Source organism: Monodelphis domestica, chromosome 1 (assembly GCF_027887165.1).
Source record: "Monodelphis domestica isolate mMonDom1 chromosome 1, mMonDom1.pri, whole genome shotgun sequence".
In the NCBI taxonomy this organism is placed as follows: domain Eukaryota; kingdom Metazoa; phylum Chordata; class Mammalia; order Didelphimorphia; family Didelphidae; genus Monodelphis; species Monodelphis domestica.
The window spans coordinates 649,787,846-649,813,282 of NC_077227.1; the positions used below are offsets into that span (position 1 = coordinate 649,787,846).

The 25,437-nt window shown below is 39.5% G+C and overlaps 1 protein-coding gene across 5 annotated transcripts in view; it reads right to left on the reverse strand.

The window, feature by feature from the left end:
- The window catches only part of SPTBN1 (spectrin beta, non-erythrocytic 1), a 255,169-nt gene that overhangs the window by 137,604 nt on the left and 92,128 nt on the right, over positions 1-25,437 (reverse strand). The window contains exon 1 of one of the 5 annotated variants that reach the window (XM_056814015.1): positions 9,015-10,449. The exons of the other annotated variants lie outside the window; for them this stretch is intronic. Coding sequence (XP_056669993.1) covers positions 9,015-9,123 — 109 coding nt within the window. The 5' untranslated portion in view covers positions 9,124-10,449. Of the gene's footprint in view, positions 1-9,014; positions 10,450-25,437 lie in introns of those variants that run through there. 5 annotated transcript variants of the gene reach the window in all.

Sequence of the window (25,437 nt, forward strand, 5' to 3'; positions counted from 1 at the left end):
CTGGGGTCACTGCGCACAAAGAACAGAAAAGGGAGTATATTTTTCATGGAGAAAAAAACCCACCTATCAAGAGAACAAGTTCAAACCCAAACAGGTGTGTTGTTGCATTTGTTGTTGTTGGGGGAAGGGGACACCAACAGAAGAAGCAAATGTTTCCCAAAGCTTGAGAACCAGCCAGCCCCCTGGTCCAAAAAGGAAAGCTCATTTGTGAGGTGCAAAATTTACTTCATTTTACATTATCCTAATGATTTTAGAGCCAATGAACAAAGGAGGACTGAGAAGAATAATGCAAAGTAACCAGAAAGCGATTCATTAGGACTTTCCATCTTGACTTTATTAATACTTTCTCTTCAACTACTATAAGGAGCCTCCTTTCTGGGTCCTAATAATGAATAAAAGTGGGGGGCAACTGGGTGGCTCAGTGGATTGAGAGTCAGACCTAGAGCGGGAGGTCCTAGGTTCAAATCTGGCTTCAGACACTTCCCAGCTGTGTGACCTGGGCAAGTCAATGAACCCCCATTGCTTAGCCCTTACCACTCTTCTGCCTTGGAACCAATGCACAGTATTGACTCCAAGAAGGAAGATGAGGGTTTAAAAAAAAAAGAATAAAAGTGGCTAGACAGAGAGCAGGGCTTAGAGACAGAAGGGCCTAGGCTCCAATAGCCCTCAGATACTTCTTTGCTGTGGGACCGTGGACAAGTCACCCTAGCTGCCTCGAGGCTCTTACTGCTCTTCTGCCTTGGAAGCAATACTTAAGTGTAGATTCTGAGACAGAAAAAGTTAGGGGTTAAAAGGGGAAAAAAAGTCCCTGTCCCTGTTCTTTTGCAAAGAGATCAGCACTTCCCAAAAGGCAGTTTTCTTAGCTGCCTAATCGATATGAGTTAATTTTCAAACTTCCCCTTGCCCATTTAGCTTGTGCTCATGGGTGCACAAAAATACAGTAATTTGACCAGGGCTGTGTTCGTAAGTTTAAGAAGATCCGTGTGAGGAACTTCCTCACTAGGGCAGATCTTACCACACAATTTAATCTTAGTTGCATGAGTGCACTAAGAAACTAGGTGGCCTGCTGGGGGCTCATGGCTGATGAATTTGGGTCCAGATCATCTTGACTCTTCAGGCTAGATCATCTCTATTCACTAAGCCCTTTGGATTCTTAACAGCTACAGAATACATTTCAAATACATTTGAGCCCCAAACTATCAAGTACTCTTAGGAAAAATGTCTGTTTGAGTGAAGCTGGCCTGTGGCTTTTAAACTATATGATAATGTCCATAAGACACCCGCCCTACCTGGATAATAAAATCATACTTATATATTGAAATCCTCATTCTTTTTTAAATTCAAGAAAAAGGTTCAGGATGTATAGTAAGATTTACAGAGAATAGAAAGGAAATAAAATTAATGTTGCAAATTTATCTTTCCTCACTGAAACTGTTCTAATTCGTTGTTATAGGTGTATAAGAACCACAAGGAATTACAGTATGAAACAGGAAAAAATTCTGTCCCCCGGAGTGCAGGTTCAGAGGTATGGAGGGGTCTGATAAAGAAAGGTGGCTGTGTGACTGTAGAGGAGTAGAGGTAGGATATGGTCCATAGGGCAAGATCTGGATTGGGTAGGTGGGATGAGTAAAAGTAAAAGAGTTAGGGATGGTAGAGAGTTTGCAAACCGGAGTGACTGGGAAGACAGTGTGGCGCCCTCAAGAATAATCAGAAAGTTGGAAGAGGAGACGGAGGAAAAAGAATGAATTTTGTTCACACAGTTTCAGTGCCAACAGATGATCGAGTTAGAAATATGCAAAACGCAGTTCCTAATGTAGAACCAATACTCAAGAGAGATTAGAGTTGGGTATAAAGTTCTGGGGACCAACTGTATAAGGAGAACTGAACCCAATGGAATTGATGAGATCCTCAAGTGACACCTGGAAAGGAGTAAGGAGGACTAGGACAGAGACCCAGGTGTTAACCAACTGTGCTTTAAAATCCTCTAAATACTCCGTAGGGTAATGTGAAATCTTCAATTAAGTCTGGTAAATTCAGATACCAAAGAATATTTTTAGAAGTTAATTAAAATACAGTCTAACACAAATGCTCTTTAACTCCTGTCTTTAATATAGAACTGTTTTTTTTAGTAGATCAACCTGAAATTAGCTTTCTTCAAAGTGCCTCAATAAACCTCCTTACCTGTAAAAGGAGGCTATCACTGTCCTCCCTCCTAAGTGCTTTTGTTTTCCAATCAAATTAGATAAAAATAGGGATAGCACTTTGTGGGCTATCTCTAGAACAAAATAATTAAATGAACCTATAAATCAATCAATGAATAACTGGAAGTCCCACTTTTTGGTCAAGACCTTTAAATCTGCCTGGGTATCCGTTTCCTGTAAATGAGGTTCAGCAGTGAGATGGTTACGTCCCCTCATAACTTTACCCAGGCCTTTGATTTCATTGGTATAGGGAGAAACCACCTCTATCACTTCAGAGCAGGCCCCTGTGACTGGGGAAGCTAACTAAGCATCCTGTCCAAGTCTCACAGCTGGCACGGGCCAGGGGCCGTCAGTCTGGGCCCAAGTCTTCCCGCTTCTCAGGATGGGACCCTAACAGCCTCTCCAGCAGTTTATGCACCCTTAAAAATGGTGACGATGGCCAGACCATCTCACCAAAGCCAATGCCTCTGAAATCTGAAAAAGTGGAAAATACTACGATAGAAAACTTCTTTATGCCACTAGAGTTATACATCTTTAGAGCCAACTTGGACCTTGCACGTTTGGGTACATCTGTCAAGCAAAGGACTCTACTAGAGATTAAAGGCAACAAGCTGAACAGCAGCAGAAATCTGCCTGAACTTTTTTTTTTTTAAACAGTTTAATACTACTATCAACAGTTGCTTTGCTGTTAAATAAAAAGCTTGAAACACTCATTAGAGCCCAACTTTTATCATTTCTTAATTAACCTCCAAAGTATGTTGTTGTTGTTGTTTTCAGGAATAGCATCAATAATAGTGAATCAATAATTCCAGACACAGGAGTCAACTTTAGGAAAAAGGAGACACATACCTAGTGTGTTTTAAAAATAAGAAACAATAAAAATCTTACCTTTTTACAAGTATATATGGCCTCTTTCAAAAATATTATCCCATCGATCCTTACAAGGTAGGTAAATTATTACCCCCATTTTACAGGTAAAGAAACTAAGGACAGATAGGGATAGATTCCAGAGATGACTACCATTCCAGACTTTGTTCCTCTGTGCTAGCTATCTCTAACAAGGGCTATTTGACCATAAAGGTAGATTTCTGGGCAGATCTCTGGAAGGTCTTGAGTGCCAAATGAAAGTGTCTAGGCTTTATTTGGAAGGCAGCTAAGGGTCAATGAAGCTTTTTGTGACTGGATTTGAAGAGTCTAGAGCTGTGCTTTAAAGATAATTAATCTGGCAGAGGCAGGGTGGGGAGATTAAGTCTAGGAGAGGAAATAAGAGGCTAAAGAGGGCTATAACAGTAATAAGAAAAGAAAGGGACAAATTGATATTGTAAATCTCTTTAAATTAAGAGAATCTAAAAAATGACAGTTTTTGATTATTATTATCCAGAATGGTTACAACAAAGCATTCATCCCAAGTAAACAATGAGGTACCTACAAAGTATTTTGCTAAGATAGGCAAATATTTGTTTACAAATAAATGTATTTTGTGTTTACAAGGTAGTAGGCACAGTGTGGAGGGCTGAAGATAAAATGACAGGCTAAAACAGTTCTTACAATCTCTGCCTCCAAGGGACTGGTTGGAGAGTCAGATATAATTCTAATTCTTCTAGACTCTTTACTATTCCAAGAACAAGACACACCATCTCTCTAAACATTTTCTCTGGCTGTCAAATGTCTGGAAAGCTCTCCTCTTCAAAATCCCAACCCAAATGCCACCTTCTTAGAGGTGTCAAACATGGGGCCCAGAACATGCAGCACAATATAAGTGGGAAACATTTAAAGAATCAAAATACAATGAAAACTGATCTTCATTAGATTGTGAGCTCCTCCAGGGCAAGTAGACAGGACTGCCTTTTTGCCTCTTTTTGTACTGCCAGCATTTAAGCACAGGCTTCCTTCCCATAGCTCATGGGCATAGTTAATTAAAAAAAAAAGACTGGATTTAAAGTCTGAGGAACAGGGTTCAAATCACATGTTTATAGATTTACTATCTCCCTGGACCTCAGAGGTCTCATTTGAGAAATAAGAAAACTGAGTCTGAGAATTTTTAAATCACAGATTAAATTAAAATTTTTAAATTAAAAAATTAAAATCACAGATAAGAAGTAGTGATTCAGTATCTTTTCATCTGTTTCAGGTGTGTCCTAACTTTTTTGTGTATTATGAACCCTTTGGGCAAGTCTGGGGAAGTCCATGGACCTCCTCAGAAATACATGAGATTACAAAGAAGTCCATCATATTAAATGTTTTGGCTTTAAAAAAAAAAGCAACCTTACTTTGGTCTTAGTTTCAATGTTAAGATAGAAGATCTGTAAGGATGAGGCAATCACATGTAAGTGACTTGTCATGGGTCACATTGCTAAGAAGTATCTGAACCCACATTTGAACCCTGATCCTTGTGACCTAGGCCCTCTATCCACTGCCCTATCTAGCTGCCCCCCAAAACTTGAACCCCAGGTTAAGAACTCCTGCTGCGGTTGTATTATGCTTTTAAACTGTACTTCTATGGCTCTCATGGGTAAGGCCTCAAATTCAGTAAATTTCCAATCCAGGACAACAGGTCAGAATTTTTATGTTTTTACATCTTAACCAAAATAAATGATCATTATCTACATTTTAACTTCCAGATCTAAATGAAATATTATAGGAAATATTTTTAAAATTATCTGGCTTTAAATCATATGAAAGGCTTTTTTTTACTAGGAACTGAAGAACAACACTTTTTTTCTTGACCTGAAATTCATCATCCTTTTACCTGACTAACCATGTTATTCTCCTGCTACCCCAAGTGAAGAGCCCTCTCCTCAGGCTCAGGCCTGCTCTCCAATCAGTGAGGGATGTTTCTAAGTTCTGAAATGATAGCTGTGAGGTGACTGAGGTGACAAAAAGTGAGAAATGTTTATTTAATAAGAACTTTCAACCCAGGATAGTCATTTTAAACTACTCCATCTACTGCCAGGGCAGAGAATCAGTGCCCTGAAGACAATGATGAGCAAGCTGTGTCCCAGGCAAGTGAACAAACTTGTCTTCACTTTCCCAATGACCATTTTTAAATAAGATAAAATTTAACAAACTGCTCTTTTGGCATGCAGCCAGCGGTGACTGTGGTAAGGTAGGGATTTTGAAATGGCTAATCAGCCATGGACACGTGGTTTTTATTTTGTATTCTCTTTATTCCTTGATTTCCAATGATCATTTAATAAACCTCCTAAAATACAATATTTTTATTATTAAGATTTAATTTTAACTTTTACAGTTGGGGCAAAATCTGTTTTCTACCTAATAAACCTGAATTTGATTTATTCATCAAATTTCATTCTTAAAATGAATAAATGACAGATAATTTGACATAATAATATAAGATTAAAAACCAGAGAAAGGCCTCCAAGGCTTTAAGATTAATGGGAAAGCATGGAAGGCTTTTTGAATCATTAAGTGGAGGAAATCACTCATACTAATCAAGACTCTATTGGTCATTAATGCTGTGTTATACAGAATTACAAACATGAATAAAACCTAGTTTCCTTCCACCAAGGGTGGCTTATTTGAGGAAAAGCCATGAGTATTAAATAATTTTTTTTATACATCAATGGCTCCATATCATTATGATAAAGATAATGATGGCTAAAGCCAACAAATTCACAGGGGCACATATTGTATATCTTCTCATATATGTCCAGGCTGCCCTTCCCATCTCCATTCCCTCCTGTAGCTCCTTCTGTTGGGCACTATTTCAATTTGTTTGTATATCCCTAGAACCTAGCACAGAGCCTGGTACATAGTGGGTGCTTAATAAACAGTTGCTGATTGCATAATAAACACTTGTTGATTGATGACTGCAGATGGCAACCCTTCCTGGCCTCCTCATAGAGATTCTGCTCCAAGTTGTCCCAATAAATCTTATTTAAAGAGAGCAAAGTGTGGAAGATTTTCCTCTGGACATTTTTACATTTCCTAGGTTCCTAAGTGAAGCAGTCCCAGTTCTCCTTCCCCTTGTTAAATTAGATGAGTCCTGGGTCTGGAGTCAGAAAGAACAGAGTTCAAAGGTGACCCAGAAAAGGAGATAATACCAGCACCTACCTTCCAGGGTTACTGTAAAGATCAATGAAATAAAATTTGTGATGTAGTGGGGCTATCTAAAGGCTTATTCTTTAGCTGCGCCCCCAGGATTTCCTGGGGTCTATCTTTGGGGCTATTTTTAGTGTTCAGTGGGATCCATTTAGGGTTTTCATGGCAAAGATAATAAGGCAGTTTTCCGTTTCCTTCTCCAGCTCACTTTACAGAGGAGGAAGCTAACAGGGTTGTGACTTTTCCAGAGTCACAAAGCTAGTTAAAGTGTCTTGAGACCAAATGCAAACTTAGACCTTCCTGCCTCCAGACCTGGCACTCTATATCCCCTATATTAAAGCCCAACTCAAGTGCCACCTCCTCTTGGTAGTTGATTTGAACCCCTCCATTCTGTCTGATATCAGTTATTACATGATCTCGATCTTTACCCAAGCTATGCTAGAACCCCACAACAGGGCATAAATGCAAAAAAAAAAGGGAAGTTGAAGCTCAGTGTAGGAAACCAACTGTCAACTTTTGAGAGGGAGGGTTACCCTTCAAGTATAGGTTACCAACCATGTTGGCACAGAAACACTCCCTGGTGAGCAAAGATTTGCAATCTTTACCCCCCAAAAAAATTTTTTTGCAAATATCAAAACAAGAAGAGCTTTAAAGATTCATGGTCCAGTACTGTTAACCCTTTGTGTCTTGTTTGTCAGTACTTACATGGCAACCGACCCTTAAAAAATATCTCCTCGGGACCACAAGGAGTTACTTTCTGCTCTAAAAAAACAAGTGGTTAACTTGGGCTACCCAAGAACAGAGAAACCACAATATTTAGAAATGAGACTTATCTGGTGCTAAATTAGGGGACAAAGGTCACCTTCCAAATGATAGACTAAAGCACAGCCAAACCTGAATGGGGTTTTCTTTGAGTTGAATCCAAATAGAGCATTGGCCTATACAATATTTATAAAACTCAATCTTACACAGTTTAAGTATCTTAGGACAACTGAAGACATTTCCTGTGCTTAGGCCCCACCCTCCAAGCTATACCCCTCCCCCCACTAAAAATCAAGTCTTTTCTATAGACAAGCAGGGAAAATCTCCCCAAACCAGGATTTGCCCCATTTTTGCAGGAAAGCTAAGACTACTTCAGCTGCTGTTGATGATACTTTTCCAATCTAGCATTAGACTCCCCACAGAGTACCCTCCAGTCCCAAACAGAAAAAAGGGGCACACATTTCTTTCCTTTCCCATGGCATTAAGGAGGAGTGAGGGTGGGGAAATGGGAAAGGGGTAACTTCTTAAAGGAAGGAAACCAGTCTCTGAAACTGAAAGTCCAGAGGTAATGAGCCAACCACAGTCCTCCAGGATGGTACATTCAACTGGTTTTCTTAAAAGCTGGGATCCTAATCAGAAGGAAGGACAAGACTCATACTTTCCCCCTGACATGTGTACCTCAAAGCCTCCTTTTCCTGAAATTGACCAACGCAACATTGGATACTCAAACAAATATTTAAAATTTTGTCATTTTCTCTCTCCTCTTCCAGCTATGTCATTACTGTCAGCTATTTCATAAAATAAATAAACCTATGAATGAAATATTCCTTCCCTCTTCCTCGAATCCCTTCCCCCCAGGAACAACATTCTTAGAGCAGAGTCCTTCTTACAGGAACCACATTTCTGGCAATAAGAGTTAAAATAAGAAACATACACAATATATTCTGACTAGCTGTAGCACTTGATTCATTCTAGGCCTATTTACTGATTCCAGAATCTTGAAAATGAAAGTTGTTCTGTTCCCAGTTAGGAATTTTTTCCCCCATGTAACAAACTTTACAATATTGGAGGTTCAGTCCATTCCTTCAGTTTGGAAGTCAAAGGGTTGGTAAAGCCAGAACAAAAACCATGTTCTCAGGTATTTAGTAACAACTGTGGCTGGCATTCTTCAGTTGAAGCAACTTAAGTCAACTTAATCCCATATATAAACACCTAAATGTGGACCTATGCAACCTTCCCTACTTAAGTCAAAAAACACACTTACCAAAAAAGTTAATTCTGCTAAAAGGACAGTAATGTCAAGAAATCCACTCCATATTATTGGAAGTGAAAACAAGTGTCTTTCATAAATAAATTGCATATCAGGCAAAACTGACAGGAAGGGCTCTAGGATAAATTGCGTTCCAAACCTCCCTCAACCCCAACCCCCATACAACAAATGGGTTAAAAATTCCAAGATTAAGTACTAAGTCAAAACTGTAATTTAAAGAAGCTTTAGGAACAAAAAGACCACTCCCTCCTCCCCTTTGCTATTGTTCTAAATCACTGGGTCTGAGAGTCCTCCTAACACCTTTAACGTTTCTCACAGTAGCAGGCTGGGATGGGGGTGGGAGAGAAAGGGGAAGTTTGTTTGGATGCTAGGTATCAGGCAGCTGCATACCAAAAGAATATTTGCATGGGCAGAGGGGGTCCTAGGAAGAAACCTGCCAACCAAGAGGACCACTAGGACTAGAGAATGAAAAAAAAAAAAGACCATAATCCATCATTGGACTTCTCTACAAGAAAAAGGACAGAAGAGTAGGCTTAAAAAATAAAAGAAGTAAGGTCCTGCCAACTATTGGCAATTACATGGGCCTGCCAAGCAGTTTCAGCCTTGGGTCTTCATTAGGATCATATACCATATGGCATAAATAAAGCATCGAGAACACTCCGCCCTAACATAGCATCACATCAAGACAAAGCTTTGAATAAGGGGGGAGGGGGGCTTACCTTGGAGTTGTTTGAACCTTCCTTCTAGCTGATTATAATTGTAAGGCACCTGACTCGTATACCCAGGAGACAACGGCCCTGAGATACTGGCCGTTCTTTGTAATTCCATTAGGCCCAGTGTAACCCCCCGACGGACCGCAGCAGGAAAATCCCACTCTTGTCCCCTCCAACATCCATCCAACAACACCACCACCACCAGAAAAGCAGCTTCCGCGGGGGTTGGTGGGTTCCAGTTGCCCCTCTAGGACTGGCTTAAGCTGAACCTCCCGTCGAGAAGGCTTCCGTCTCTAGAGCTCAGCAAGCGCGTAGAGGCTATTTGGGAGGTGAGGGGAAGGGGGTGTGCTGCAGCGGAATCCGGTGAGTCCAGGGCGGATTTCCCACTTGGACTGGGAGCTTCCTCGTTGTTCCTCTTCCTCGGGATACCCAGACTAAAGCTGAGAATTTTTTCTTTAAGTGGCGGACCCAAAAAGACGGGTCTAAAAAACAACAACAACAAAGTCTACAAAGCGCCAAATCCGACTTTTTAAAGAGATGTTAAGTAGAGGGTGAGGAAGGGCCAAGCATGCTATTCCCATTCACCACTCCCCTCCAAAGCTTCCAGGGGCAGTGGGAGCACACCTCCCTCCTCCTCCTCTTCCAACCTTTCTGCAGCGGCTGCGGGTTTGTAATTTAATCAGTAGCCACTCACTGTGTATTTAGTGGTGATGTCACTTGATTAGCATAAAGCATTGTAGAGGAAACGAAGGCCGTACCACAAGGCCGGGGTGCGGGGGAGAAGGGAACTGGAAGGCGGGATGAAATGGCACCTTGGGCAACCTTTCCCGTAAACAGGAGCAGCGTGGGGATGGAGAAGGGGACTTCTCCCCAGCGAACACGCCGTGGGGTCGGGGCTCGAGGGGCGCTGCGGGAGGGTGGCCGAAGGAGCCCGCCCCGGGGGGGAGGCGAGCCTCGCGATTGGTACCTTCCTAAACAAAGCTGGTGGAATTACAATCTTTTGTTGGGAGCCTCATGTAACGGAAAAGTCTCCGATTACTATCACATGAAAAGGAGAGCCCTCCCAGGTTCCGTTGGCCTGGCGAGGGGTTTGGTAAAAGACCCCGCCAGGTAAGGGGGAAGCCTGTCCTCATTCACTATTTACAGCACTCCGCGCCGCGGCTGCTGGTCGGAGATAACGTGAGCTGCCGGGACCTTGCACCTGGGGGGCGGCGGGCGGGCCAAAGGAGAGGCTCCTCCCCAGGGCGCCAATCTGTAGCCAGGGTACGGTCGGGCGGGAATCTCTGTGACTGGAGTTGGACCATCTTCAATCAGGGCAGTCGTCGGCATCCCAGAAGTTTGGGGCAACGCGAGGCGGTGACGGGACAAGACGTCTTTCTTTGCGAAGTACCTATGCCCTTTCTGCCGCCATCTGACAGTGTTCCACCGTTATCGGGAGGAGTTCCTAGAAACCTACCCTTCAATCACACATTTCACATCCGGTCCACGTGTGATGTAGCCATACAGGTTAAATAAGATTTATCTATCACACATCTCAGATTATCCCTGAAGGCGGGATAAAAAAAAAAATCTTCCTGAATTTAACATCGCGATTGGAATAGAATAAATCATATTTACTTAGGACTTTATTAAGATACGTAAGTAAACCATATACTGGGTGTATACAGAATACAGCAATGGAAGCTTACAGCTGCACTAAGATTTTTGAGACATTCCAATTCTATACATAAATGTCAGTGTTATAATTTTATACATATTATCCGATGTTATCCTAGCAACACCCTTGTGAGGGAAATGGTGCAAATATTAAAACAAAAATTATTCGTGCACGTATTATTAAAACAAAAAGAAGCCTCCCAGAGCAGTTTCCTATGATATTATTTCTGCCAAATTTCTAGTCTCTGCTTCAGGGAAATAAGTTATCAACACCTTGAGATTTGACTTTGCAAATTTGGAGTCCTACAGCACAGGTGTAAACAAAGTTGTTCCTAAAGGAATTGGCTTTAAATGCAGAACCCGAGTAAAACAGTACTGGGCACTGCTATAAATTTACTATAATTCAATGAAGTGCATCCTCCCTATTACTTGGGGCAATGGCAGTCTGGATTTCTAGCTAACAACTTGGCTCTGAAGAACCAAATCTGTCTTCTAAGTAAATAGATTTGACACCTCTACAGTGTCAACCACATCCCCCCTTAAGAATCAGATCTAAACCAGGGCTGGAAAACATTCAATTCATCTTCTTTTAAAACTACAAGCAGCAATTGTCTATTTCCTGCAATGCATTTTCCAAGCTGGTAATTTACTCCTGCTGTAGCCAATGCCAGCAGGAGGCTGCTAAATAGGGTCATTTACCAAAATGCACTACAACTAGATTTTTTTTTTCCTCACAGGGTGCCATCCACTACAAAAATAAATAAATAAATGGGCAAATTATTTAAAAAAGCAAACCAGGTGAAATTCACTTGGAAGAAATTCTCCATAATTGACCTATATGTTTGCTACCATATGTTCTGGTCAAGTGTAAATTCCCTTGTTAGGCACTGAAGCTAGATTCTCTCTGCTGATTGTAACCTAGGCAAGACTGTAGAAATCAGATTGCATGCATGGGTTTCTGAAGGCTTTGCCAGGGGAGCACAAGCTCTGGCAGGTTCTACCCATGTTGGAAAAGTCCTACTCAGCTAGAAGGGGTGCTGCTGCTGCCAGACTACAAGCTGGTGTAGGAAAAGATGCCTGCCACTCTCATCCTTGACAGCAGATAGGTGTTGCCATGGCTCACAAGGGAGGGGCAAGCTGTTGTCATGAAAGCAGAAACGTTGATGACCAATTGTGACACTGCCAAGGTGGTGGGCAATTCACCACCAGCTTGCTACTGTTGCCAAGCACCCATGAAATCCTGTTCTAATGTGACCATTTCTAATTCTTCAAGAAGGACGGGCTCAGAGACAGGATAAGAGATGACAACTGAAGTCAGACCAGGCCAATATTGCCCCTTTAGACTCTAAAGTTTGGAACCTTGCCACCAGTGTTGCTACCATACTGGGCTTGTTATCAAGTAGCATCAGCTTCAAACAAAGCAATTTCTCCCCCAATAAGCTTCAATCAGCTCAGAATTCTACAAGCACCCGGGGAGGGGAGAGACACAAACCCCTCAGCCTTAGCCAGATCTTGTTGTTTTCCCAATTAAATAAATGTAGTTATTTAATTATAAACTCCTTGTGTCCAGTTCTGTGTTCTATCTACCTTTCCAGTGCTTAGGAAAATACCTTGAATACTATTATAGGTGCATAATGTTGGCTGAATTTATTACAGTATGAGCCTGGCATATACCATTTGATAGATCTTATCTAAAATGCAAAAAGGCTCATGATTTGAAGGGGATATTTTTTTTTCAGTCACAGTGACTGTAAATTAAAAAATATAATTTAAAAAATTTTTTTTATATTTAAGAAAAATATTTTGTTTTCCTGTTCCCTTCTGTGCTTTTCTTCTATATTGGTGTTTTTCTTTTTTCCATAACTTTTTTTAAGTTGTGTAGATGGATGGATGGATGGATGGATGGATAGATAGATAGATAGACAGACAGACAGACAGACAGACAGACAGACAGACACACTGTTCTCAATCCCCTTTCCTATTTGCTTCACTTTCTATGTCTTCCCTTATTCTTTACATATTCTTCCTGTCTGTCATTTCTTATAGCACATTAATATTCCCTTTTGGTCATATCTCACAATTTGTTTAGCTCTCCCCAAATTGCTAGATATGTGGTTTTGTGTTTTGTTTTGGTTATCATGAATATTTTTGTGCAAGTAGCCTTTTTTTCTCCTTTCAATAACATTTTTAGGGTCTAGTCCTAGCATTGAGATCATTGAACCAAAGTGCACCAACAGTTAGTTTAGGAGCTCTGAATGCACATTAATATATTGTGTTCCAAGGGACTGCACAATTCACAGCTCCACCTATTTTATCTCATCTCTGCCAACACTGAATTTAGCTTTTTAAAAATACCTTTGCCACTGAGCCTACTCAAGAGATAGTACAGTGTTAGTGGATAAAAAACTGCCCTCAAAGCTAGGAAAACCTGGGTTCAGGTTCCATTTTGGACATATTCTGGCTGGGCAACCCTCTTGGACAAATCACTTAACTTCTCATTGCTTTGGGCAATTCTCTATAAGAGTATAATATTTCAGAGAAGGTTTTTTTATTTTGTTTTGTTTTCATGGGCAAAGGGAACTTTGGCACCCAAGCCATATCAATGAATTCACACATCCAAGCCCTATCCCTCTTCTTTTGCCAGTTTAGTGGGTAGGCACTTTACTTAACAAATGCTTGTTGAATCTAATTTGATTGTAAAGTGGTATATTTCAAAGTTATTTGTTTTGCATTTCTCATATTAGAGAGTTTAATTTTTTGGCTATGCTACTTTTGAGAAATGCCTACTCATATCCCTTGAGAATGGATGCTGCTTTTTGTAACTGAACCAATTTCTTACTAATTTTAGATTATCATAAATGTTTGATTCTGTATTTTATGACAAATATTTTCTCTAATATTTCCTTTTTTTTAAAGATATTGCTTTTTTCTTATGGAAAACCCTATTTTTATCTAATCAAATCTATCTTATTTAATCTCCAATAATTTCTTCTATTTATTTGATAAAATGGAATTTTAATGGGATATAATATATAGGAAGGCAATCCAGGTTGGAAAAAAAACAACTTCATGAGTTGTTAAAATAAGAAAATACAAGACTTCTCTGGAAAATTCTAGGAAATCTAATTTGCCTGAAAATATAGGAATAGGGGAATTGTAAGGGGAAAGATTAGAAAGGTAATTTGGGACTAAATTGTGAAGGGTCTTGTATTCTGAAGCAAAACCGCTGGACTTTATTAAGACAGTGGAGAGATACTGAAAATTTCTAAATAGGAAATAAAGCTATGCTTTTGAAATATCAATGGCATTGACATATATAGTACAGATTGGTAGTTGAGAGGAAAGTCTTGAGAGCACTTAGAAAGCTACTTCAACATTTTATAAAAGAGGGGGGAAAGTCATGGACTAACTTAATGAGACTGGGTGTGGAAATGAATGTGTTTGAGAGGACTAGGGATTAGGATAGAGAAACAAGAATCCAAGATGAGGTTTATAGTTTGGGTAATTGAGGGGATCATAGTACTATGAATAGAAACCTCAGAGATTTAGAGCTAGAAAAGGACTAAGAGGCCTTTGGTCCAACTCCATAGGATCATATAGAGGTGGTGGAAAGAATGATTCACATCCAACACTCTCATTTTAGAGAAAAGGCAAATGAAGCTGCAATGGGTTGTTAAGTGACTTGCCTGGTGACCAAGCAGCAGCTATTTAAAAAAAAATGGAGGCAATATTTGAATCTTTCTTCTTAAAATTCCAAATTCAGCACCCTTTATCTACTTTCCTCTACTCATGTAGCCTCTAAAAGATATTAGTTATGTTATTGTTAGGTGAGGGTGCTGAATGTGAAGTAGGTAGGGAGGGAGATGGTAAAGAGAAACAAAAGAAAATTGTTTGGGGGCATGTTAAAATAAGATGGCAGTATGCCAATTGATATTTAGGGGAAAAGAAAAACACCTGGAAATGGAAAATGGGATTTGAAGAGAAGTTGGGTCTAACAATAAAGATCTAAGCATCATCACACTAGCTCTAGTCAGGGATAGTCATAGAGGAAAAGCAGGATCACAATGGTCACAGAAACCTAGGAAGCAGAAAAAACTCTTCTAAGAAAAGTACATAGTGGAACCACATAGTCTAGGAGAATTCAAAAAGAATGAGAAATTTTAAAAGCCTTGCAATGGGAGATTAGCTAATTATGCAAGGCTTTTATATAGATATAGTTTTTATAGGATAATGGAAGCAAAAAACCATTTTTAAAAATTAATTAGTGGTAAAGGAAGAGTCTGACTAGAGGTGTGAAAGAAAAGTGACTAAAGACCCAAATTGGAGAAAGAGATTAGGACAACAGCTGGAGGTGAGGTGTGAAGCTGGTTCAAAGGAAAAAATTTTGTTTGTTTTTGGAAGACCTAAATATATTTGTAATTGGAAGAGCCAGTAGAGAAGTAGAACTCTTGGGGGCAGACTCTTGGAGGACTCCAGTATGGATAGGAAGAAAAGCCTAGGTGAAGAGGTTAGCCTGCAAGAGCATTAGATGTTTCTTCTGAGATCAGAGAAAAGTGCTGGTGAAGGTATAAAGAAATCTTGAGATGGAAAGGAGAGAGTTCATGTTATAAGTTACCTCTCAGTAAAAGCAGGCAACGGGCAGTTAGGTAGAGTGTGAATTTTAGATTTTCTCCACCCTGATTAGTCTTTAAAATCCTAGCAACCAGGAATGTTTACACCCCTACTTAAGGATTAAGTATTGAGGAGGATGGCCTATGACAGACATGTGCTAGCAAGTGACATATAAGAAAGAACTGACAGACCCCCTGGGCTGTCCTAAGTCAAGCTTAAGCTACCATTGGTGCATTGGAGACTCAGGAAGGGATATAAATAATGGTCTATATATTTTGCATCACTTCATCTCTCCAGCCTCTCTCAAGGAGACATGGCTCTCTCTGGCTTGTGTGGCTTGTGGCAGCATGCTGGGCATCTTAGCAGTTTGGGGCTTGCAGCTTGGCAGTTTGGGGGTTGAAGTTTGCAGTGAGGTGACTGGAGAAGTTCTTAGTGTGCTTGGTGAGTGGTTTAGGCTGATTCCTTTTTCCTTTACCTCCTAAAATGCTATCCTCCTAGGACACTCCTCATCTTAGAAGAGGCCTCCTGGCTGGTAGCCAAGCTAGATTGAGAAGACCCCCTGGCCTCTGAACTCCTGCCTGGCTCAACCCAGGCTGGAACCGTTTAAATTCTCTTTCCTCTCTCTCTTATTCTTAATTTCTTCCCTCTATTGTAATTAAACCACCATAGAAATCCCAAACTGATTTGAGTATTTTATTGGGATTGAATTAATCCCTGGCAACCACTAGTATAATATATTCAGTTAAAACCCCCCAAATTTTAACCCTTACAAAAGCAGTGGAGTTCAAATCCAACCTCAGACACTTAGACCTATGTGATGCTGGGTAAATGATTTAATCCTGTTTGCCTCAGTCTCCTTATCTGTCAAATGAGCTTAGAGAAGAAATGGCAAACTATTCCAGTATTTTTGCCAAGAAAACTCCAAATGGGATCACAAAGAGTCAGACAGCACTGAACAACAAAAAAGTAGGTGAGAAAATGACATCTACTAAAAATCTTTTTGATAAATTTGTTTCAGTTCTATGACTGAGGATGCTGTAAACACTTTGAGGATACAACCCATATCTTTTTCATCAGTTACAGTCCCTAATACAATGCCTTAAGTACATATTATGGTAGATACTCAATAAGTAATTTCTGGAGTTTTGTGCCTTAGCCCACAATGATAAAACGAGGTCTTAGAAGAACCATGAGTACAACAAACCAAAACTAATAAACAGGAAGAAAGGAGGGAAAAGTAAGCACTTATGTGCTAGGCACTGTGCTAAATGCTAGGAATCAAGCACATGCAAATAAGCCAGACTATACCTTCAAAGAACATATATTCTAATGAAGGAAGACAAAAGTGAGGAAGATAAAAGGACATGTAATACATGCCCCTTACTCCATCTCCTCACAATCCTTTGGAAATAGTGGTGGGGAAGTGCTATGGAGGACTGTTTTACCATGGATAATTGCCTCTCAAAACCAGATGTTCTTGAAATAAACAGAAATATTTTACACATAGTGTCCTTTCCACAAAGGTAGCATCAGTGAAACTTGGCATAAATATAAACCTAAAAACCAACCACACACATGAACCCATTGAGCACTGGAATTAAATAAAAGTTTGTTTTAGGAATAATGGTAGTAACTTGTTTTAAGTTTCTTCTAATTCTAGTCAGAAAGAAGGCAGATAGAGACATCCAATTGGCCCATCAAAAAAAATAGGACTTTTCTCAATAAATGATACAGTAAAGAAGTGACTTCTTTGATTTTTATTTTTTTCCTAGCAAGTGGTAGGCCTGTATAATCAGGCTGGGATGATTTAGTATTTGGCGTGGGAATGGAAACATTAAAGGGGAAGAGGAGGAGGAGGAGGAGGGAGGTCCAAATTGATTCCAAGTAGCTTTATGTATTCCAAAAAAAAAAAATATGGATGTTTTTTCACTACATTACAACATTCCAAAAGGGTAAACTTTTGGGTGTTCATTTCCTGAACATCCAAACATTAGTAATATTGAAAAGGTCCAGAGAAGGACAGCCAAAATGAAGAAATATGATGGGATTCATATACACTTGAGGGATACAAAAATCCAGCACCAGACCTCCAGCTGGTAAAAATCGAGGACTGGGATTCAAAATAACAAAAGGACAAAACATAAACTTAGTTCAGTCATATCCATATTCAAAGTCTTCTGTAAGATTTTTCAGACTTCTCCTTTCTTCATCATTCCTACTGCTAAATTTCATTATCTCATTATACTTTAAACAACTGTGGCCATTTCTCCAAATCATATTTTCTTTCCACTGATCTGACTATATCTCCAAACTGATGAATACATTCAACCAATCCTTCCTACCATATTGTTATATCCTGTTATATCAATTTTCTCATCTCTTTCCTTTATCTCCCATTTGCTTTCTTCTCTCTCTTTTTTTACTTTCCCCCCCCTTGTATCTGATCTTCCACAAGCCTCCTTCAACCTACTGACATTAAGCCTGGAAAGCTTTCTCCCCTGGTTATTAGGCCTCAGATCAAATATTTTCTGCCCCTACTTAAGTGGAAATAATTTCCCACTTGATAATGCTCTTTTTCCTTTCTAGAAAAATAATCACAGGATTTCGGTTAGAAAGGACCTTAGAGGCCATCTAATCCAAATCTTAACTAAGCAAAAATTCCTCCCACAAGTAAGTCTTGAATATCTGTGTAGGAGAATTCACCACCTCCAGAGGCAGCCTTTAAGATAGTTAAGAAGTCCTGGAATAAACCAAGCCTAAACCACTGCCTTAGTCCTACCATATAGCACTAAGCAGAACAAAGTCAATTCTTTCTTCTACCTCAAAGCCTTTCTAATACTTGACTGCAGCTTTTGTTCCCACTTTGCTAAACACTTCCAGTTTCTTCAACCAGCACTCTTATGCTATGGTCTCAGGACTTTTACCATCCCAGTTTCAGTACTACAGAAATTCTCCAACTTTTCACTGCCCTTCATAAATGCAATGCCCAGAGCAAAAAAAACAATACTCCACATTTGTTCTGACCATGTAGAGTTTAGTGAGATTATTTCTTTAGTCCTATTCTAACATGAGAAAAAGCAACTCTTCCCCCCCCCCCCCATTAAGATAGAAGGAATAGGTTCTGGCTACTTTTTTACCTTAAGCATATTGATTCCAAGTTCTAGTTTGGTAATGCTCTTCTCATAAGAATATTGCAAAAACTTTGTAAACTAATGATTTTTAATTATTAAAAAATAAAATTAATTAGGTTACTTTAAATCAATACAAGTTAATGTTTGTTCAGGACTTTGATGGATCTGTGCTTTATCAAGTTTGGGCACTCCCAATCAATCAACAAATATTTATTAAGCATCTACCATGTGCCAGGCATTGTGCTAGAGCTTGGGGCTACAAAGAATGAAAATCCCTACTCTTACATTACATACTCTACCAGTACAAATAGCAACCTATCCATACCATCTCCTTTTGCATAATTCTTATAACATGTTTTTGTATAAATCTTTCACAGAGGATTCACTCAATGCACCAGAAGTACATTCTTCTAGTTCTTTTAATATTTTGGTCATACCAATACAATCTTGAGGTTACCCATCTGTTATACCCGACCCTCAATTCATCATTAGTCCTGGACCTTTCTCTTCATGTGTCTTTGATAATGCCCTTTATTCAATTTCTCAATTCTAAATTAAGTTGATTTTAATCCAATTTAAAAAATTAAAATAAAAAAAAAGAAATAATCCTTTTTATCAAATAGAATTGTTGGTTACAAAGAAGGGGGGAGGGCAGGGGGAAAGGTTGAGATTCACTACCAGAATATTAACTATAGAAGGCAAGGACAAGAGTCCACAATCTGTGACAGAACATATGTGCCAGAAAGGAAAACCTGATTTTCAGTTGCATGTGGACAGTTGCCAATGCCACACCCTTCTTGCAGCAGCTTATCAAAGTCCACTCATAGCCTTTTCAAGAGGTATCACCGCCTGCCAGCATCCCCAATTGTCATGATAATACCTTCCCCCAGGTCCCACTCAAGATGCCAAAGCTTTTCTCTCCAATCCGACTCCTCCCAAAGTACTTTGGCAATTGTTACAGACTTGGTCCAGGATTTGAAGTCAAAGAATCTGGATTCTCCTTCTGTCTCTCTCTCCCTTCTATGGCATAGAGAGAGGAAGGGAAACAGACACAGATACAGAGACAGAGAATCTATGCTCTATGGAGCCAAGGTCAGAGTTTAGAAATATATATCCAGGAAAACACGTCAGCCAGTCCTCAAACCTGTGTATAGTGAGGGCAATTGCTGTTGTTTCTGTTCTAGCAGGATTGAAACTTGGACCCATCTCTCCTCATGAAACTCTTCCTCAAGACTGCAGGGATCCATGTTTGCAGCTGAATCACTGGGAACTAATGAGCACATTTCTCCTTCCCACAGGCATCTCCAAAGCTCTTCATCCATCCTTGTAGCCAGGAAGCCAACTCTGTGGGTAACTGACCATTGCTTGTAGATTTTTCAATTCTGTGGAGAGTTACTGCCTCACCCCACCCTATACCCCAGAGAGAATATTGATATTCAAGATAAGGCAGCCAGGTAGACTCAGTGTACAGAACACCTAACTTCAAAACCAGCCTCAGGCATCTGCTATGGGACCTTGGGCTGAAATGGATAGACATTAAGGTCCTTCACAATGGTGAGATTCTGAGATTCTTTATAGATTGTCTACTTATTAGTACCCCCCCCCCTCCTTTCTTAATTAGATTTTGTTGAATAATAGATGATAATAGCTACAACTTATATAGCTATTACTATGGGCCAGGCACTGTGCTAAATGATTCATACTCATCTCATTTGATCCTCACAGCTACCTTGGGAGGGAGGTATTATCTTCAGTTTACAGATGAAGAGGTTAAGGTATTTAAGCAAGGTCACACAACGACTAAGTCCATCCATTACAACCCATCCCTGAAAAATAATCCCCTCAACCAGGCATATAACAAGTGGTCGTCCAACCTTTACTTGAAGACCTTCAAAAGGAAGAGGAAGTATTAGGGGTAAAATTGGATTAGGTTTGGCATTAAAAATTGAGTGGCAGAAGAGAACCTTGCAAAACGGTTTGGAATTTTGGAACTGTTTATCCAGTTTGGAATTTTGGAACCAAAGCCTCTTTTGGAATTCTGAGAATTTCCTAATAGAAGGAACCAACAGTTTCCTGAAGTGCTACATTATACATATACTACAATGGGATGACTACTACTTCCCTGGTTGGATGCCACTTTAAATGCAATCTAAGATTACATTAGTTTCCTTGGCTATCAATCACACTATTGATTCATGTTGAACTTGTAGTCCACCCAACTCTCATATCCTTATTTAAAAAACAAAAAACAAAAAACCAAACACTTACATTCCAAATTAGAATCAACACTAGGTATTGGTTCCAAGGCAGAAGAATGGTAAGGACTAGGCAATGGGGGTTAAGTGACTTGCCCAGGGTCACACAGCTAGGCCAGATTTGAACCCAGGACCTCACATGTCTCTAGACCTACCTCTTACTGAGCCATCTAGCTGCTTCCCATATTTTTCACATGAGCTATTCCCTGGCCATGCCTTCCCCCATCATGTACCAGTAAAGTTTATTTTTTTGAACCTAGATGTATAAATTTACATTTAACACATTTCATCTCACTAGATTTAACTCATGCTCTGGCTTATCATGATTTTTTAGACCTAGATTTTATTAACCAAAATGGTACCTGTTCTGTCTAGCTTTGCATCATCTGCAGATAAGCATGATCTTCATCTACAGCACAGAAAAAAAATATTGAACGTCACAAATCCCTTGTGTTTAGATTAATTTAACTCTCCCCAGATTGTGAAGATTAAATTGCAACCCCTGCCTATTTTTTAGATTTTTTTAGATTTAATTACCAAAGATGTAAACGCCCCATTTTACACATTAAGTGAGAGGACTGTGACCCATGTGTGAAATAGTGGGTGAAGAATAAAAATCAACTGACTGTCCCTGGGCAGTCCTAAAAGCAAAAGCGTCAAATGTGATTAGTAGATGTAAAAATTCAGGGAAGTGACGCAAAAGAAAATGCCTTTAAAAGGGAGTGCCTGAGTGCAGTTCAACTTGGAAATCTCACTTGGAGTGGAACCTCCTGTGAGAGGCAGCTCTACTGTGAGTTTGACTTGGAGTGGAGGCTGATAAAGAATCTGCTGACTGGACTGGCACATGGTGAGTGAAAAACTGACTCTTAACAGCTGTTTTTTTCTGAAGAGACCTGCCTCAGGAAAGACCTGTCCTCTTGAGAGACTTTAACTCTCCCTGCCCAGGAGGGCCGAGAGTAAATTACTTAGTGCTTAGGCTAGATATCTTGCCCTATCCTTTCTCTGATTTCCTTCTTCATTCTTCTCTATATTTTGTAAATGAATTGTAAAATAAATCTCTTTGGAATTAAATTCCTGGCGACCACCCTTAAATAATCAAGTCCAACCCTTTAGAAATTAACCCCTTTTCCCCCTTATACTTGGGACCCTCCACTGAAGCCCTTCAGAGTTGAGACAGAACCACTAAGGACTCAATGATCTAGCCATTCTACTGGTTTTGAATCTACCAAATTGGACCCTCATCTAACATCATCTTCACAGAATTCACTATGTGGCAAACTATAACAGATAACTAGGTTTTTAGAAAGATCACTTTGGATTCAAAGGTGGAACAATGAAATTTCATTCACTAAGATTCAACATGATCAACAGAAAAAGAAAACCACTTCATTCTACTTCATCTGTAAAATGAGGTGGACTAATCTCCAGCGCTGATTCTAGCTCTGATATTCTATGCTTCTGTGAAAAAAAAAAATCTATGTATATATTTTTTTCTTCACAGCTGGTTGGAATATGGGGCAGGCTTCAAAGGATACCTTTCAAAGAAGGGTTCCAATTATGGTTACACTTGTTGATAGGGTTGGCAGTATCCCTGATGCAAACTATGACAAAACTATTTTCTGAATCAAAATTCTTTTTCCTGGGTACTTCAAACCACATCCAAAATTAACACAGACCAGTTGATCAATCTTTACTGAGGAAAAAATAATAGAGCACATTTAAGAATGGTAAATGATTTTCCTAGAAAAATATCTTGGAACCTTATTCTCCCAAAATCTATTCCTAGACCCTATTGAGAAGCCTTATCTACTCATGCTAAGTTTCAGAGTAGGGGCCCAAGAATGTTTCTCTAGAGAGGTCCCACCTTTGGCAAACAGGTGTTGCTATGTAACATGAAGCAGAGGGTGGCTAGTTGTGCCACAGGCCAAGTGAAATGAAGAGAACAGAAACCTAAGGAATGCAACTGGGGCCAGGCCTACTCATGTCCATATTTCCTGGTTCTACTTCCACCTCCCACTTAGTGGGAAAAGGCAGAGACAGACTAGATTTTCCTGCCATCACAGTTGCGTAGAAGCAGAATTTATCTTAAAGAACTGAGGCAGAGAGAAGAAAATCCACTCTACTTAGTACAGTGAAGAGGAAAACGTGTTACATCTTGAATCATAATTTTGGTTTGAATCCTGCCTCTGATAGATACTGTGTGATCTGGGACAAGTCACCCTCTAGGCCTCACTTTTCTCCTCAGTGAAGTTGGACAGGGCCTCCAGAGTAACTTGTGATCCTACTTCATATAGAAATAGGCCTTTGGACCTTGCCCTTAGGCATACACCACCCAGGATCTGATTCAGCCTCACTGGAATGAGAAACATCAGACAACAGGAGCAAAGAAGCTGGGAGACAGAGGAAAAAGCCAATTATCTGGCAGGTGTGTCTCTTGGCCTAAGGAGATCAATAAATACCTTTAAGCAAGAAAAAAAAAGAAAGAAAAGTCTGTGAAAGACTTGCTACCCACTCTTTAAGAGCAGTAAATGTCAAATGCCAAATAACAGAGACTTACAAGTTCAGAGGAGGTAGAGAAGGAAGATAGTATCCCAGCTAATATATAGTCCAGGATAAAGGAGAACTTACTTGAAAAAACTTAACACAGTTCACAGGATTAGAGGCTTGTAGATTAAAGGAACTTCAGAAAGCATCTAGACCAATTCCTTCATCGATATTTTACAGATGAAGAAATGGTTTCTAAGTGGCAGAGTTAGAATTTGAACCCTAACCCTCAGTCACCAAATCCAGTGTTCTTTCCATGTACCAAGCTGCTTCCCCTGGGTTACCTTAACCAATAAAATGATTAAGCCCTAACAAATAAGACAAAGTCATTTTCTCTACTTTCATGCAACAAAAGCTAAACTAGAAAACTGAGCTTGAGTGTACTGAAAGATGAGAAAGTTGCTGCCTTCTATTGTTTCTTATCTGTGTAGCATTTTGTTGTGACTTGTCCTCCACACCCTACCCACCCCCCTACTATCATCACAAAAAAAAAAAAAAGCATGCCATTATGTCTGGAAGGACAGCTTTGGCACCATTTTCTCCACATTCCTATGATAGAAGGAAAACACCTACTACCTCATCTGAAAAGAAATTTCTGTGTCCCAGTTGGTTTTTCCAATGTCAGTTGCTAAATTCGTCTTTCTGAGAAGCCCTAAATCTCACTGAAGAAGTTCATCGGCAAAGAGAAGCACCTTTACAGCTTCGTCATCATTGATAAGGAATTCTTATTTGACTGCAACTTTGCCCAGGTTACCCTTAATGATAGTGGCAGATTCTTTGGTGAGGGCATTACTCCCCGTTTTATCTTTCACTTGATAATAACAAACATGATATTGATGAAAAAGATGACATGAGTTTTAAGATATCAGAATTTTTTGTGATTTTAATATAAATATGAGAGACATCTTGTTGGGGGAAACTTTAAGACATGTACAGAAATAGCTATAATGGAAAGTAAAATACAATACAAAGGGGTGGGGTAAATCTGAGAATGGAAAAAAATACTTCCAGCCTGAGGGGAGGGAAAGGTTGTTCCAAAGAAGACTTCATAGAGAAGGTAACACCTGAGCCTTTGAAGGAGGGATGGGATTTCAAAACAGATGTTGGTGGGAGGACATTCCAGTGGTGGCAATGCCATAAGCAAAGGCATGGAGCCAAGAAGAAAGGTTTGTGTTCCAGGCATGGTAAACTGTACAGTTTGACTGCAGCATAATTTATGTAAGAGTATATAATCAATACATTTGTAGGTTATGATTTAGTAAATAGAGAGCTAGACACAGAACCAGGAAGACCTGGATTCAGATCCCATCTCTGACACACGGCACTGGATTCTTGGTGCTCCAAGAAAATCTCTAAGACTTGAAATTGCAAAGACCATGTTGACTTTATTGGTGAGGAAGATTTTATTCCCCCAGGAGTTCCCTATACCACTGAAAAAATAGATGGAAATTAAGGATTTTGGATTTCATTTAATGAATGCAATATGCAGCATACATTAGAAAGATTAATTAGGCAGTGGAATATAGGTTGGAGAAGGAAATGGCAAACCACTTCGATATCTTTGCCCAGAAAACTTCAAATGGGGTCAATGAAGGCTCAGATAGGACTGAAAAGACTGAACAGAAACATATAGAATAGACTGATGGGGTAGTGATGGGGACTGAGGTCAGGTAACCATTTAACAGGCTATAATATAGTATATATATATAATATAATATAATATAATATAATATAATATAATATAATATAATATAATATAATAAGAACTAACAATATAACTAAGTTTGTTGCAATAGAAAAAGATAGGAAAGATCAGAAACATTATGAAAACATGTATTTAGTGTTTAAAAAGAGAAGGAAGCTTCCTTCTGATGTCATTCATTGTTTAAAAAAAAAACAACACAATAACCACCATCATTTATATAGGGCATTGAGATTTGCGAGGTACTTTACGTTTATCATTTTATTTGATCTCAACAACCCTATGAAATAGGTGCTTTTGTTATCCCCCTTATACAGAAGAAATAACAGAGTGTAAATAAGGGCAGGTAGCTTGCCCAGAATCACACAGCTAGTAAATGTGTGTGACAGGATTTGAATCTCTTTTGAGTCTTTCTGACTTCCTTTTCCAGGTCTGTGTTCACTAAGTCTCCTAGCTACCCAATAATCAACATGAAAGGGGGCTTGTTGAGATGAGGGATAAAAGGAATTAAGGAATGATATTTTAACAAT